Consider the following 16,384-nt stretch of genomic DNA (forward strand, 5'->3'; position numbering starts at 1 on the left):
AAAAGTGACACAGATTTCCTTTGTTTTCAAGAAGGCAGGAACTGCATCATGCTTTCTGTGTATGTCTGCTCTGGAGCTGGCAGGCAGCCTGTGGCAAAGGGAACTTTTCTTCCATCTCTCAGGATGACGGATGGGGATCAGGGTTGAGCTTTGAATGGTAGAGCAGAACAGAATTTGTCTGATGGGGGAATTTGGAAGCGTTTCAACTGCTCATAGTTCAGCACTCCCACCCAGACTAGTCTTGTCCCCCACACCCTCCAGCTTGGCAGTCTCTCAGCCTCTTGAAACAAAGAGAGAGTGCTTTGAAGAACCTCATCTGTTAGAACCATCATGCAATGATGTCACATTTCTCTATGTAATCTGAGAGATGGTATTCGCTTTCATCCTCGCTGGTGAACTAGTTTTAAAGGCTTCCCATCTGAATGGAGTTGATAGCCATATGTTTTTTTTGTTTGGGGTTTTTGCTTTGTTGGTTCTCAGCTGATGTTTAACAGATCAGCCTCTCCTCACATACTGGTACTTTAGTACTTGACATTTGAGCAGTGAACCTTGATTCTTTATCCTAACTACTGTCAGATTTGCAAAGTCATTCCTTAAGGTGCTATTTAAAAAAAAATGTAAATCCATGGATGCCTGCATGCACACACTTTTTGTTTTAACAGTCTTAGGACAGAACCAAGATATTAAACGCAATCGGAGAGCATGAATCCCAAACTGTGGGTCAACCAGCCTTGTAGATTACAGGGTAATTCTATAAAGTGAGTGCTAACATTTACACAATGATTACAAAAGTAAATGATTAGTATAATGGCATATCAAACATATAAATGGCAAGTGACCGACTCACCTGCAAATGAGCAGTAGAGTCAGAACGCTGAGAGTGTAGAAGTCCAAGCCCCGCCTCCACCAGCAGTACAGCCCAATAGGGAGGAGGGCTTGGACATGGGCGTGGAAATCGGAGGAGGAGGGAGCAGGGAGGGAAGGAGGGGCGGAACTGAGGGAAACAGACGCTGGGGTGAGGGCAGGGGAGAGAGCAGGGTTGGTGGACGGGGGGAGGCCATAGGAAAACAAAAACTAGCCCGTTGTTAAAACGGGGTAAATACAGTAAATGGTGCCTAAATTTGGGTGCTGAAAAAAAATGAGCGCTAAGCTCTATTCCATAACGGCAGTCTGAGTTGGGCAGCACTTATCACCAGGATCCATGCCTAATTTTGGACACAAGCATTTACACCAGCTGAAACCTGAGGTAAATCCTTGCGCCTAAATTAGACGCAGATCTGCCATATTCTGTAACACTGCGTGCAAATTCTATGAATGCCCCCTTTCTGGATCCACACTTTAAAAATTGCGTGCACATCTTTATAGAGTACTGACTAGGAAAATGTGTGTAAATTCCACTTGTTGCCAATTAACGCTAATAATTGATAGCGCTGAATTATTGGTGCTAATTGGCTCATTATTCAGCTAAATTGCCACACACAATTTTGAGTACCATATATGGAATTTGGGGGGGGGGGGGGGTAAATGATTAGTATAATGGGATATATGTTACACATATGCATGCAAATGTGACAATTCTACCTTAGTGCTATTCCGTAAATAGGCACATATGTTACATAGCACATATTTGGAAAAAGCACAACAAGGCCTTCAAGACTGGAATAATCAAGAGTCCTTTTATTAATAAAGACCCGACATGGGCCGTATTTCGGCATAACAATGCCTGCCTCAGGGGTCCAAATACTCTCCCACACGGTGGACAAATCCTGTGCAGCCAATATTTACGTTGGATTTGTCCACCGTGTGGAATAGGTTTTGACTTTACAGATGCGCTTCAGCATTTTCACATCATCAATTTTTATTTTTTAGAGCTGTTTAAAGGAGTTCACCTCCCCCTTTTTTATGTTTGCCTTCGAGAGCATTTGAGTACTTGGACACCGAAACACAGCCCATGTTGAGTCTTTATGAATAGAAGGACTATGGATTGTTCCAGTCTTGAAGGCCCTGTTGTGCTTTTTTCTTTTGCTGTTTGTGTTTTATGTACTCTTGAACCCTCTCTTTGCTAGCTGATATAGCGCATATTTGACAGATGGGCTGACACATAGATAGAGTTTAGACAGAGTATGGGTGGGATACTGTAAGTTATGCGCATATCTCTGTCATTTTAGATGCACTAGCCATGTGGCTGGTGTAAGTGCTTGCGTTCCTCGCAGCACAATCAATTAGCTGTCCCTTCCTCTCACGAGATTCCTTTTGAGACCATTTAGCGCTCTGTTTTCTCAGTCCAGGGCCCTTATCTCTGGAATCGGATGCCACCCAGCCTCAAAGCTCTCTTTTCCGAGCTTCAGACCTTAAGATGGTTCTAACAGATGTGTAGATGCCTCTGACTGATTGCCAAGATGCCAACAGTGGTTGCCGAGATGCATTACCCAGTGGTTCCTAAACCAGATCCTGGAGGCACCCCAGACAGTCAGGTTTTCAAGATATCCACAATGAATATGCATAAGAGAGATTTGCTTGCAGTGGAGGTAGTACATGCAAATATCTCTCATGAATATTCATTGTGGATATCCTGAAAACCCAACTGGCTGGGGTGCCTCCTGGACCACATTTGGGAACCACTGTGTTACCCATCTGTGTTCTCCCTCCCCCTACTTTTTCTTGCTGATATTGTAGTTCCTTCTAGTCCCTATCATTGTGAGTCTGGTGTGTCCACTTCTTTTCTCATTTTAGAATGTAAGCCACTCGGATGCATGTTTGATAGGTGGGATAGAAAATCTCTTTAATAAATTGATAAACTTGAAAATTGTAGGTGCATATTTCACCTGTTATGCTAGTTTTCTATAAAGGAAAGTAGTCACTTGTTTGCTTTATAGAGTAGGTGCCACATGGGCACCTGTAGATAGGCACACATTTACACGTGGAGGAACCTGGCTTCAATTTTCCCGGAGTCTTTTGCTCCCCAGGTCAGCTGGGCTGAGAGTACTGTGGAGGCAGTGTTCATATCTCCATAGGAAAGGTGAACACTCCCTTACTGTGCAAAAAGGGGACGATTCTGTAGCTGGGCACCCCCATATAGAAGCCATGGGGTGCATGATAGGAGACTATTCTGTAGCAAAGGGGTCTTAAACTGCAGTCCTCAAGGTCCATAACACAGCCTTCTTGTCAGGATTTCCACAGTGAATATGTATGAGATCTTTTTGTGTGCAGTGGAAGCAGTGGGTGCAAATAGATCTCATACATATTCATTGTGCAAATCTTGAAAACCAGGCTGGGTTGTGGACCTCAAGAACTGGATTTGAGGACCTTTGCTGCAACAGAACCAAAGCGCTAAGTTTCCATTCTAGAATATGAACATAACCCGGTATCGGCACAACTGACCTCTAGGGAGGCGCCCTCAGTGACACCAGCCATAGAGCTGTGTGAGCACCTAAACGTGGCAGGAACACATATAAGTTACAGTGTTCTGTGAACTATGCACGGAAATGAGAGTCCCGACCATATGTACATATCCCTTTACAAATCTATGTGATGCAGAATAGAGGCATATTTACATTTTCATTTCATTTATTCGTATTTATAACCCCAAAATATCCAAATTCTCTTTTACTCTATGTGGCTTACCTTATTTGTAGAAACAATACAGAAGAAAAATAGCATGTAAACAGTACAATGAAACAGCATAAAAACATCAAGATGAATAGGAAAAGGTTATCAGCAAATGACAGTGGGTTGGTGGAGAAGGCTTGAGATGAACCAAGGACACTAGATGGTCATCAATGACAAAACTACTTTTATTTCTGGTACTTGTAAACATATATAAAGCTCGACACGGCACCGTGTTTCGTCAAAGAGTGCCTGTCTCAGGGGTCATAAGATATAGATGTATTCAAGATAGTATTGAGGTATAACACTTATCGGGTCGCTGCAGTGATTGTAAAACTGGTCTTTAAAAAGACCTTAATGGTAGTGATGCACCAGTGGCAAACTTCAGTATGAACAATGTACACAAAAGTGGTTTTGTCATTGATGACCTTCTTGTGTCCTTGGTTCATCTCAAGCCTTCTCCCCCTACCCACTGTCGTTTGATGACTACACTCTACATGAGATTCTTTTTGGTTTTTGTTTTGTTTGCTAGGAAAAGGTTATATCTCAATGGAAAAAAGCTCCACTAGTTACAACTCTAGTCCTAGATCCCAGATTAATTATTATCTATAAAATAAACTTCCTAAAAAGAAGTCTTTAGCATCTTTAAAAACTACATATAATGATTTACACATCTTAAAATCCTTAGAGAGAGAATTCCACCATTTTGTAGCCTGCTAAGTAAACCCAGCAATAAGGACTAATTTACAAACCAACCAGGAACTAGGAAAATGAAGAAGAAGAAAATCGCTAACACCTAAGACAGCATTTGTGCAGGAAGATCTACCAAAGATTGCCTATAACCTGGAGCCATACCATAGTGAATAGTGCTTAGAAAAAATACCGGCATGTACATATGTATATATTCTAAACATTTATCTGGGTAAATTGCGTGCAAATGTGAACACCTAGTTTATAGGATTGTCCTTTTACTGGTCAGATTTAGATCTTATTTATAGCAAGGATCTGGAAAGAACTCTGGTGCATAGTCCCTGCCTGGAACTGTCACTGCAATGATGTAAAACTAGGAATTGTGAATGAAGGCTTGTGGTACTAATCCCAGCTCTGATTCTCAGTGAGAAGCCCAAAGCCAGTTTAATCACTAAGGGGCCCTTTTATCAATCAGGAGTAAAAAATGGCCTTATGTCCTTAGATGGGTCATTCCTGAGTGCTAAGGCCATTTTTCCTACAGGGGTAAAATGGCCATTTTCTTTCCATTTTCAATTTTAGTGGACTCACTCTTGTGAACCTTACTGCCACCTATTTTGTAGGCGGTAAGGAGGGGCATTTTTGAAAGGGACATCCAAGTTGCGTTTTGGACGTTCTTGCAAAATGGTGAAAACCAGGAGTGGGGAAACCCGTATTTTCGAAACAAGATGGACGTCCATCTTTTGTTTCGAAAATACCTAGATTTGGACGTCCCTAGACGTGGACGTTTCTGACTTTCGGCGATTTTCGAAACCAGAGACGTCCATGTCAAAAATGTCCTAATGCAAGCCATTTGGGCGTGGGAGGAGTCAGCATTTGTAGTGCACTGGTCCCCCTGACATGCCAGGACACCAACCGGTCACCCTAGGGGGCACTGCAGTGGACTTCATAAAATACTCCCAGGAACATAGCTCCCTTACCTTGTGTGCTGAGCCCCCCCAAAACCCACTACCCACAACTGTACACCACTACTACTACTACTTATCATTTCTGTAGCACTACTAGACGTACGCAGCGCTGTACACTTGAACATGAAGAGACAGTCCCTGCTCGACAGAGCTTACAATCACTACCATAGCCCTTATGGGTGAAGGGGGGCACCTAGATGTGGGTACAGTGGGTTTGTGGTGGGTTTTGGAGGGTTCGCTGTTTCCTCCACAAATGTAACAGGTAGGGGAGGTATGGGCCTGGGTCCGCCTGTCTGAGGTGTACTGCAGTACCCACTAAAACTGCTCCCGGGACCTGCATGCGCTGTCATGGACCTGAGTATGACATCTGAGGCTGGCATAGAGGCTGACTCGACATATTTTTAAAGATGTTTTTTGAGGATTGGAGGGAGTTAGTGACCACTGGGGGAATAACAGGAGGTCATCCCCGATTTTCTCTGGTGGTCATCTGGTCATTTCGGGCACCTTTTTGTGCCTTAGTCATAATAAAAGCATGCCGGGTGAAAACGTCCAAGTGTTTGTCAGGGATGTCCTTGTTTTTTTTGATTATGGGTCAAGGACGTCCAAGTATTAGGCACACCCAAGTCCTGCCTTCGCTACGCCTCCAACACACCCCCTTGAACTTTGGCCGTCCTTGCAAAGGAGTGCAGTTGGAGACATCCTAAATCGGCTTTCGATTATACCGATTTGGACGTCCCTGGGAGAAGGACGTCCATCTTCCGATTTATGTCAAAAGGTGGACATCCTTCTCTTTCAAAAATGAGCCCAAAGGGCTCATGCACTAACAATACGCTCATTGGTTAGTGAGTGGCAATGTAGCTGCATCAAGCAATTAGCACAGAAGACACCCACTCTCTGTCCCCAGACTCAGTCCCAGCGATAAAAAAATACATTTCATTTTTTAGCATGTGGGTAGTACACGCCAATCCCAAAACTATCACAGGATTCCTGAGCGCACCCCAAGGTAAGGCTTAGTGCAGCTTCGTAAAAGGACCCCCAAAATTCAAGCAACTGCATCTCAAGACCTTATAAAATGAAACTGAAGCACATCATTCTCTTTTGCTGCTGGTCTGCATGTCTCGGGGATCCCTGTTCCTCTGAATTACAAATTGTGGTGTTTGTGGCTATGAGTATCCTTTCATTGTCAGCTCCCCATCAGATGACCCCCGAGTTACCAGTTCATTGCCAGTTTTCCTCTAGAGTGTGCCCTGTTTTGTGATAGTTTATCTGTCTATCAATCCTTTTTGAAGAGATTCATCTAAGGTGGCAGTTGAAGGAATTCAGTTGGGTTTACAGCAATACCAGACCAATCTTTTTGCTGCTTTATTTGTAGAAAAATGTATAGCCCAGACTATTATGATTCTCAATGGGATACATAAAAACATATATAATAAAACAAAAATAAAAACAAAGACAAAACAATAAGAGAATCAATACAAAACATACTATCATCCATGAACTGTTCTTACCTTCTATCAGCATCAGGAGATCCAAAGGCACATTCTAAAATAAAAATGTTTTCAAACACCATAAGGCTTTTAATACTTTTCATATTTGTGGCAGTGACTTCCAAAGTTTTTGGCCAGCGATGTAAAAAATGGTTGATCTGTATTCTTCTAATACTGATTGAAAAGAAGGTACATTAAGATGACATGCATCTTTCTATAGACAATGTTAGAGCAAACTTGCCAAAGGCCATTAGAATTATTGAGGCTTTTGGAGCTTTTTCAGAACCGAGAATCAATTTTGCTACATAGGAGGGACTACCATACCCCTGCAACTTGATGCAGCAAGCACAATTTCTTCTGATGTGGGTGACCAGGGGAGTAAAATACTTGGGTGTCTTCTTAAACACTGACCAGTCTTGGATGTATAGGAAGAATGGGGTGGACAAGTTAAACCCACATCACAACTATCCCCCCTATTTACAAAGCTGTACGGCAATGCCGACACATCCCATTCAAAGTGAATGGGCTGTGACAGCTTTACTGCACTGGCAGCTGCTAGTGCGGCTTTGTAAACAGGGGGGTATATCTGAGGTGGAGGGAGCTGCCAGTTTTGTTATAGACAGTTCTGAACATGTCCACAGATGTAAAATGTGACAATATGATTTTCAGTGGTAAGCATGTTCTTAACTAGAGAGAGATTTCACTCACAGCTCCGGGGTCTTGCGCTTGCTATGGGAAATTGATAGCCACATTCAGGCTTGATTGTATGATGTTTATATAAGGTACTGATGTACTATCTGTATATTTCTCTCTCCATAGAGCTCCATGAATCTCCCCCCTGACAAGGCCAGGCTGCTTCGCCAGTATGACAATGAGAAGAAATGGGACTTGATCTGTGATCAGGTGTGTATTGTAGCAGTACATATCCCTGTAAGAGAGCTGTCAGTGATTGTACCTCTGATGAAACCTGGTTTCAAACCAGGCAAAGCTTTCCCCAGCACCTCCAATTGAGACCTGCAGAAGTTAAGGACTCCAGTGCCTGAGTGAGCCTGAGGAACCTTGCAGGGCAGACTGCTCTGAAAATGGAAGTCCCCAAGGGCAGGAAGAATGGTGGAAGCAGAATGGTGCTAAAGTGAAAGGTTTCATATATGCATGTTTTATTAATGACTGTTGTAATATCAAAATAACCTCAGCTGTTAAACCTTTAAGAGAGATTTTTAGGACCATCATATGAGAAGTTCAGTTCATAAAACAAACAAACAAAAAACCCAAAGCTTCAAAGTTATAATCATCAGCCCAGTATTTTCTCCTTTCAAAAAGTATGTATTAATTTTTAATTAAATCAATGCTTTTTACTGCACTGCAATATCAAGTGAATTATCCATATTTAACGGTTTAACTTAACACAAGTCAGAAGGCAAAATCTCAATGTCAGCCAAAATTAATATATACTTTTTGAAAGGACTTTGAGAGAAATACTGGACTGATGATTACAGCTTTGAAGCTATATATATTTTTTAAATTGAACTTCTCATATGATGGTCCTAAAAATCTCTCTTTAAAGATTTAACAACTCTGATTATTTTTATATTTTTGTTGTAGTTGGTGCCTAGTGTTAAAACTTAATTTCAGATCATTATTTGATTATATTATTAATGACTGTCAGCATTCTAGTAACTGCCCCATTCTGCCTCCATTACCCTATTTTTTAAGTTATGTCTGTTAATCTATTTACTAATAGTTATTATTATTATTTATCTGGATCATTCTTCATTTGATTTTGTCCTGTGGTTTTGGTCTTAATTAAGGACCTAAGAATCATGGAGGTACTGCCGTAATAAAAACATGGGTGTAGTTTGGAGGGGTGAGGGGAGGCATTGCTCCCCCCAAACGAGCTGCCCCTACTTGGGTAGGGACATAGGCGCCAACCACTAGCTTCTCCTCCCGACAGCTGCTCGTAACCACTTCCTCCCCTACCCTTCTCCCACCCAAACTCAAAATCTCCAAAGGAATAGCAGCAGCAAGCATTAGAGTAATCTTGGTCTTAAGAGTAGTGGTCTCTGAGAGAGAGAACAGATCTGATTTTAGCATAGGAGATCAAACTGTGTGGAATATATCCGGCTTCCCTCTAAGTGACCGTGTTAGTTTCTCATAGCCCATAAATTCTTCCCATCTTGAGGGAGTTTTGTCAGCCTTTTATTTCCCAGCTGTCCTCATGTCAAGGTAGAATTCTCATTTGACCCACCCCCGGCATGTAGTACTCGTATCTTTTACACATGGGAATCCCTGTGAGAGCTTCTGTTTGGGCCCACACCACACCCCACACTTTTTGTATAAACCCACGTATTCTCAAATGTGCCTAAGCCAGTGGTTCCCAATCCTGGTCCTGGAGGCACCCCAGCCAATCAGCTTTTCAGGATATCCACAATGAATGTTCATGAGAGAGATCTAAACGTACTGCCTCCACTGCATGGAAATCTATCTCATGAATATTCATAAACCTGACTGGCTGGGATGCCTCCAGGACCAGGATTGGGAACCCCTGGCCTAAGCCCTGCTTCTTCAACATTTCCATATCATCATGCTGATCAATCCATAGACTGGTGGGTTGTGTCCATCTACCAGCAGGTGGAGAGCAATCCTTTTGCCTCCCTATATGTGGTCATGTGCTGCCGGAAACTCCTCAGTATGTTCTCTATCTCAGCAGGTGGTGGTCACACACAGCAGCAGCTCTGGCTAGGCCTCCAAGCCTAATTTTTAGGTTTTGTTGAGTGCTTGGGGTTGAGGGCTCTTCTTGAGCAAGTGCAAACCTGGTGGCGCCAGGTCCCTCCTTTTCTCCCCCCTCCCGCTGGGTCCGTTAAAAAAAAAAAAAAAAAAAAAAAAAAAATTTTTGAACGTCCTTAAGGGCGTTTATTTCGACGTTTATTTAAACGTTTATTGCAGCTACTCACTGGGACACCAGGTCGTTACAGCTCGGAGCGAGAAGCAGGTAATTTTTACCTTTTTATAGCGGGCAGGGGGTTCCCCGATTGATCTCCACGTGGCCTATGGCGTCGGAGGGCGAGGGCGCGAAGAATCGCTCCCTGGACCGCGTGTGCGCTTCTAGCGGGTATGCGGGGGTTTTAAAGTCTGATTCGCCCTTGTTGGGTGTCAGTTTGGAGGCCGGTCAGTGTCCCGGGTCTTCCTCCGGCGCGGCGGTTTTTCCCGCCATAAACGCCCATCCCCCGCTACTCGCCTCCGCCATCTTGGCCGGCCACTCTGCTCGGACGGCTTCTTCTTGGGCCGCCCTTGAGCTGGGAGACGTTCATGCCATGGCTGCCCTTGATTTGGGCGACGGCAAAAAAGCGGCTAAAGTTAAGCACCGTTCTTCCCGCGCGGCTCCTTCGCGGAGTGTCGCGCCGGACGCCATCTTGGATGCGCAGCATGGTTCTCCCCCGCTCTTGCGAGCGCCGGTTGAGGGTGCGTCTAGGGCTGTGGCCCAGGCTGCTGAATTGCACAGTTTGGGGGGTTTCTCCCCCAAGTTTATTTTGCTGCTGCATCAGGCCTTCCTTATGCAGAACGCTGCCCCTTCTCCCTTGTCCGATAAAGGGGTTGAGGCCCCCGGAAGAAAACGTCCTCGGGTGGATGCCCAGGCCTTAGAGGACGCTGTTTCCTCTGATGTAGATGAGGGCAGCGTATCTGAGTTCTCCCAACGGTCCTTTGGGGATTCCTTGGAGGAGACGGATTCCCGCTCGGATGGAGCGGATGACTCCTCTGCAGCACGGATCTTTCGCTCAGAGGATTTGCCCAACCTGTTATTGCAGGCCATGAGCATTTTGAAGATTTCCTCTCCGGAGGACGTCTCTCCCTCAGCCCCTGTTGGCTCCGCCATTATGCTGGGGACGAAGCGCCCGCCTAGAACCTTCCACGTGCATGATGCCATGCACACCTTAATTTCGGCTCAATGGGATGTCCCGGAAGCGAGCCTCAAAGTGGCTAGGGCTATGTCCTGCCTCTATCCTTTGCCTGAAAGTGAGCGTGAGGCCTTTGTTTGGCCTACCGTGGATTCTTTAATCACTGCGGTGACTAAGAAAACGGCGTTGCCGGTGGAAGGTGGCACAGCACTAAAGGACGCCCAAGACAGAAGATTGGAAGCGGCTTTAAGGTCGTCCTTCGAGGCGGCTGCCTTAAGTTTGCAGGCCTCAGTTTGCGGCTCCTATGTGGCCAGGGCGTGCCTGACGTTGGTGCAGCGGGCTTCCCCCTCGGATCCTTCCTTGAGGGCTGACTGGCCGGCCCTGGAATCGGGCTTGGCTTATTTGGCAGACTTACTGTATGATGTCTTGAGAGCCTCGGCTAAAGGCATGGCTCAGACAGTCTCTGCGCGGCGCTGGCTTTGGCTGAAACATTGGTCTGCGGACCACGCCTCTAAGTCCCGCCTGGCTAAGTTGCCTTTTAAAGGCAAGCTGCTCTTTGGGGTCGAGCTGGACAAAATCGTGACCGATCTCGGCACGTCTAAGGGCAAGTGGTTACCAGAGGTCAGGGCTCGGGCCAGTGCTCGCCCCGGTATCTCCAGAGGACGGTTTCAAGAAGCCCGTCGGTACCGCCCGGGCAAGTCGGGCTCCTCTGCCCCCTCTTCCTTCAAAAGGAACTTCTCCCCCAAGCAGCATTCCTTTTGCAGAGACCGCCGTCCCGGAGGTACGCCCTCCAGTCCTCCCCCAGGGTCTCGTACCCAATGACGGGGTCTTGGTCCATGGCCCAGTGCAGATTGGAGGATGCCTGTCCTCATTTCTGGGCGAGTGGACCAAAGTAACTTCAGACGCTTGGGTGCTGGAAGTCATCAGAGACGGCTACAAGTTAGAGTTCTGCCGACCCTTAAGAGACGGGTTTGTACTCTCTCCCTGCAAGTCTCCGGTCAAAGCTGTGGCAGTGCAGCAGACCTTGGACAACCTGATCCGCCTGGGTGCGGTCGTTCTGGTGCCAGAAAATCAGACTGGCAAGGGACGTTACTCCATTTACTTTGTGGTACCAAAGAAAGGAGGTTCTGTCCGGCCTATCCTCGACCTCAAAGGGGTCAATCGGGCCTTGCAAGTGCGGCACTTTCGCATGGAGACTCTCCGCTCTGTTATAGCGGCAGTGAAGGCAGGAGAGTTCTTGGCTTCCTTGGACATCAAGGAAGCGTACCTGCATATTCCCATCTGGCCTCCTCATCAACGCTTTCTGTGTTTTGCAGTCCTGGGCCGACACTTCCAGTTCAGAGCCCTCCCTTTCGGGTTGGCTACTGCTCTGCGGACCTTCTCCAAAGTAATGGTGGTCATCGCGGCCTTCCTGCGAAAGGAAGGAGTACAAGTCCATCCTTATCTGGACGACTGGTTGATCCGAGCCCCCTCTTATGCAGAGTGCGGCAAAGCTGTGGACCGGGTGGTTGCTCTTTTGAGCTCCCTGGGATGGATCATCAACTGGGAGAAGAACCAGCTGCGCCCGACTCAGTCCCTGGAGTATCTGGGAGTTCGATTCGACACCCAAGTGGGCAGAGTGTTCCTGCCAGACAATCGGATTGTCAAGCTTCAGGCTCAGGTGGACCAGTTCCTAGTAGCCTCTCCTCTTCGGGCTTGGGACTATGTGCAGCTGTTGGGCTCTATGACGGCCACGATGGAAGTAGTGCCCTGGGCCAGGGCTCATATGAGACCACTACAACACTCTCTGCTGCAGCGCTGGACTCCGATGTCGGAGGATTATGCTGTGCGCCTTCCCTTGGACCCAGCAGTGCGCAAGGCGCTGAGCTGGTGGATGCAGACAGACAAGTTGTCGGCAGGAATGCCTCTGGTGACCCCGGAGTGGATTGTCGTCACGACGGACGCCTCTTTGTCGTGCTGGGGAGCCCACTGCTTGGGAAGGACAGCGCAGGAGCTCTGGTCTCCTGCAGAGGCAAAGTGGTCTATCAACCTCCTGGAACTCAGAGCCAATCGGTTGGCGCTTTTGGAGTTCATCCCGGTACTGGCGTTGAAGCCAGTACGGGTCCTGTCGGACAATGCCACGGCTGTGGCCTATGTCAACCGCCAGGGAGGTACCAAGAGCGCCCCTCTAGCCAAGGAGGCCATGAATCTATGCCAGTGGGCGGAAGCGAGCCTGGAACAGCTGTCAGCAGCCCACATTGCCGGAGTCATGAATGTCAAGGCGGACTTTCTCAGTCGCCATACCTTGGAGCCCGGAGAGTGGCAGCTATCTGCTCAGGCGTTCTTGGACATCATGAAGCGCTGGGGCCAGCCGAGCCTAGATCTGATGGCGTCATCGGCCAATTGCCAAGTGCCGTGCTTTTTCAGCAGAGGACGGGACCCTCGATCCCTGGGCCGGGTGGCAAAGCATCCGGGCCGGATAATCCTGGTGGGTCCGGACTGGCCCAGACGTCCCTGGTATGCGGACTTGATCAGGCTCTCAGTCGACGATCCTCTGCGGCTGCCAGTGGAGCAGGGCCTGTTACATCAGGGTCCCGTGGTGATGGAGGATCCCTCCCCCTTTGGTCTTACGGCCTGGCTATTGAGCGGCAGCGTCTGAGAAAGAAGGGCTTCTCAGACAAGGTCATCGCCACTATGCTGAGAGCGAGGAAGCGCTCTACTTCTACTGCTTACGCCAGGGTTTGGCGTACTTTTGCAGCGTGGTGTGAAGCAGGCTCACTTTCTCCCTTCCCTGCTCCAATTTCTTCAGTGTTGGCGTTCCTGCAAGAAGGTCTGGAGAAAGGCCTGTCGCTCAGTTCCCTTAAAGTCCAGGTAGCGGCTCTGGCTTGCTTCAGGGGCCGCCTGAAGGGTGCTTCCCTGGCTTCGCAGCCAGATGTGGTGCGCTTTCTCAAGGGAGTTAATCACCTGCGCCCTCCTCTGCACTCAGTGGTGCCTGCGTGGAATCTCAACCTGGTGCTAAGAGCCTTGCAGAAGCCGCCTTTTGAACCCTTGTCTAGGGCATCTCTGAAAGACCTGACGTTGAAAGCAGTCTTTTTGGTGGCTATCACTTCAGCCAGAAGAGTTTCCGAGCTCCAGGCACTCTCATGTCGAGAGCCTTTTCTGCAGTTCACTGAGGCAGGAGTGACTATTCGCACAGTGCCTTCCTTCCTGCCCAAGATTGTTTCTCGCTTCCATGTGAATCAGCAGCTCTGTCTCCCTTCCTTTCGTAGGGAGGACTACCCAGAGGAATACTCTGCTCTCAAATATCTAGATGTGAGACGAGTCATCATCAGATACTTGGAAGTGACCAATGATTTCCGGAAATCGGATCATCTGTTTGTCTTGTTTGCAGGTCCTCGTAAGGGTCTGCAGGCTTCTAAGCCTACAGTGGCAAGATGGGTCAAGGAAGCCATTGCAGCGGCTTATGTGGCCGCAGGGAAGATGCCGCCTATCCAGCTGAAGGCTCACTCCACTAGAGCTCAGGCGGCCTCGATGGCAGAGGCCGGGTCCGTCTCCTTGGAAGAGATTTGCAAGGCGGCAACTTGGGCTTTGGCCCATACCTTCTCCAGGCATTACCGCTTGACTGTGGCTGCTCGGGCGGAGGCCCGGTTTGGAGCTTCAGTGTTGCGGTCAGGGATTTCAATGTCCCGCCCTGGGTGAGTACTGCTTCGGTACATCCCACCAGTCTATGGATTGATCAGCATGATGATATGGAAGGTAAAATTATGTATCATACCTGATAATTTTCTTTCCATTAATCATAGCTGATCAATCCCTAGCCCCTCCCAGATATCTGTACTGTTTATAGTCTGGTTGCATTTCAGGTTCAAGTTTAGTCTTCAGTTCCTGTTCAGGAGGACTTCGTGTTCAAGTTTTTCAATGAATTCTTCAAGAGTTGAGACGAATTTGTGTTACAGTGAGCTGCTGCATTCCTCTCCCCTCCGTTTTACGGGGCTGGATTGAGACTTAAATTCTGCCGGCACTCCCTCCCGCTTCGTGCGGCAGTAGGGCAGCTTTGTACCCCTCCTGCTTCGGCGGTGTTAGGGTCAGTCAGCTCCTCCCGCGGTTGCGGTTGCAGGATAAGCCAGATCCCCCCGCATCGGCGGGGTGGTGTCCCTCCCCCGCTCCGCGGGGTGAGCTGGACGGATTCCCCTCCCCCACTTGTGTGGGGATGAGCTGGGTTAATTCCCCTCCCCCGTTTCGGCGGTGGTGAGCTGGGCAGAGTGTCCCTTTGTGGGTGTAATTCTCTAAGTGCTGAGTCCTGCGGATGGAGCTTGGATATCGACATACTGAGGAGTTTCCGGCAGCACATGACCACATATAGGGAGGCAAAAGGATTGCTCTCTATCTCCACCTGCTGGTAGATGGACACAACCCACCAGTCTATGGATTGATCAGCTATGATTAATGGAAAGAAAATTATCAGGTATGATACATAATTTTACCTTACTGCTCTCCCTGGCACTATTTTCAAAAGTTTCGCTGGAGTTAAGTAAAGTCTACAAATTATGCTATACTGCATTGTTTATAGTTTGTAGCACAAGAGCTTTTATGTGTATACAAATGGATTCCTTCCTGTTCTTTATCCTCTAACTCTCTGCCCAAGTGGCTTTCCCATAACGGTTTGTGTCTAGAGGGTAAGAGACAATGGTTCATAAAAGGCACCTTATACATTCTCAAGAGCATTTTCACTGGGCTGTCTCCTTTAAATAGTTCCCCTCTCCACCTTTGACAGCGACCTTGTCAAGTTCACATGGAGGTCAATGTTTATCAAAAAGAACCTCATCTAAAAGTATAGGAAAAGGGGGATTCTGACATTTAGTACTGCCTCCATCCGCACTAATGACAAAAGCAAATTTTGTATTAACAAATCTCCTAATTTCCTAATACCCACCTTCTCAAGCCCTTCCTAGAGGCCCTCCTACACAGATTGAGAGAGTGGGCCAAAATCTGAGGTCAGACCAGCTGGAAACTTCCTGCCCTCTATCTGAAGTTTCGTCCTAGCTGGTAATCAAACCTTTAACAAGGGAGGAAGGAAAGATATAAAGGCACCTCCTTCTCCACTCCTCCCATTCCCTTGATGTCATGTCCCCTACCTCAATGCAAGTGGCGTCCTTGGGCTGCGCAGGGTCCCGTTGACACGCACACTTGACTGGCACAGCCCTGAGCCATGTGTGTGTAGTTCTTCTCTGGCTGCAGGCTCCTTGATTTCTTTGCTTCCATGCACCTGACTGCTCTCTCACTGCCTGGCTTCCAGGCTCCTTAATTGCTTTGCTTCCACCTACCTGGGTTTGCTCTTCCTCTGCCTGGCTTCCCTTGCTTCTCTCCTATTGGTCTTCTGGTTCCTCCTTCCCCTGCTCTTGTCCTATGGCTGTGCCCCTTCTCCCTGCTGATGTCAGACACCAGCACTTTATCAGCTGAGCTCTCCCTAGACTCCTTGCTTCGGCTTCTACTTTGGTAAGTGGTACTTGCTCAGTAGTGTTCTTCTCCTGTACTTTGTTCTTCGTTACTGATTCTGCCTGTACCTGGATTACTCTTGTGTCTGCTGCCTGCCTACTGACTCTGCCTGTACCTGGATTACTCTCTTGCCTGCTGCCTGTCTGGCCGTCACCTTCATCACCCTGCTTCCTGCTCCATCTCGTAAGCCCTGCAGGCCACCCGCACCTAGGGGCTCAACCTCTGGGGAGCGGCGGTCAGCGCAGGTGAAACTCGGGGTTGTCCGGCC

At 47.6% G+C, this 16,384-nt stretch overlaps 1 protein-coding gene across 4 annotated transcripts in view; it reads left to right on the forward strand.

The window, feature by feature from the left end:
* Window positions 1-16,384, forward strand: part of FMNL3 (formin like 3) — a 263,779-nt gene that overhangs the window by 120,930 nt on the left and 126,465 nt on the right. For all 4 annotated transcript variants that reach the window (XR_003941482.1, XM_030196846.1, XM_030196847.1 and 1 more), the window contains exon 2: window positions 7,568-7,651. Coding sequence is in view for 3 of the 4 variants with exons in the window: in XM_030196846.1 (XP_030052706.1) it covers window positions 7,568-7,651 (84 nt within the window). In the remaining variant the exon portion in view is untranslated. The remainder of the gene's footprint in view (window positions 1-7,567; window positions 7,652-16,384) is intronic.

This window comes from Microcaecilia unicolor, chromosome 3, assembly GCF_901765095.1.
Source record: "Microcaecilia unicolor chromosome 3, aMicUni1.1, whole genome shotgun sequence".
In the NCBI taxonomy this organism is placed as follows: domain Eukaryota; kingdom Metazoa; phylum Chordata; class Amphibia; order Gymnophiona; family Siphonopidae; genus Microcaecilia; species Microcaecilia unicolor.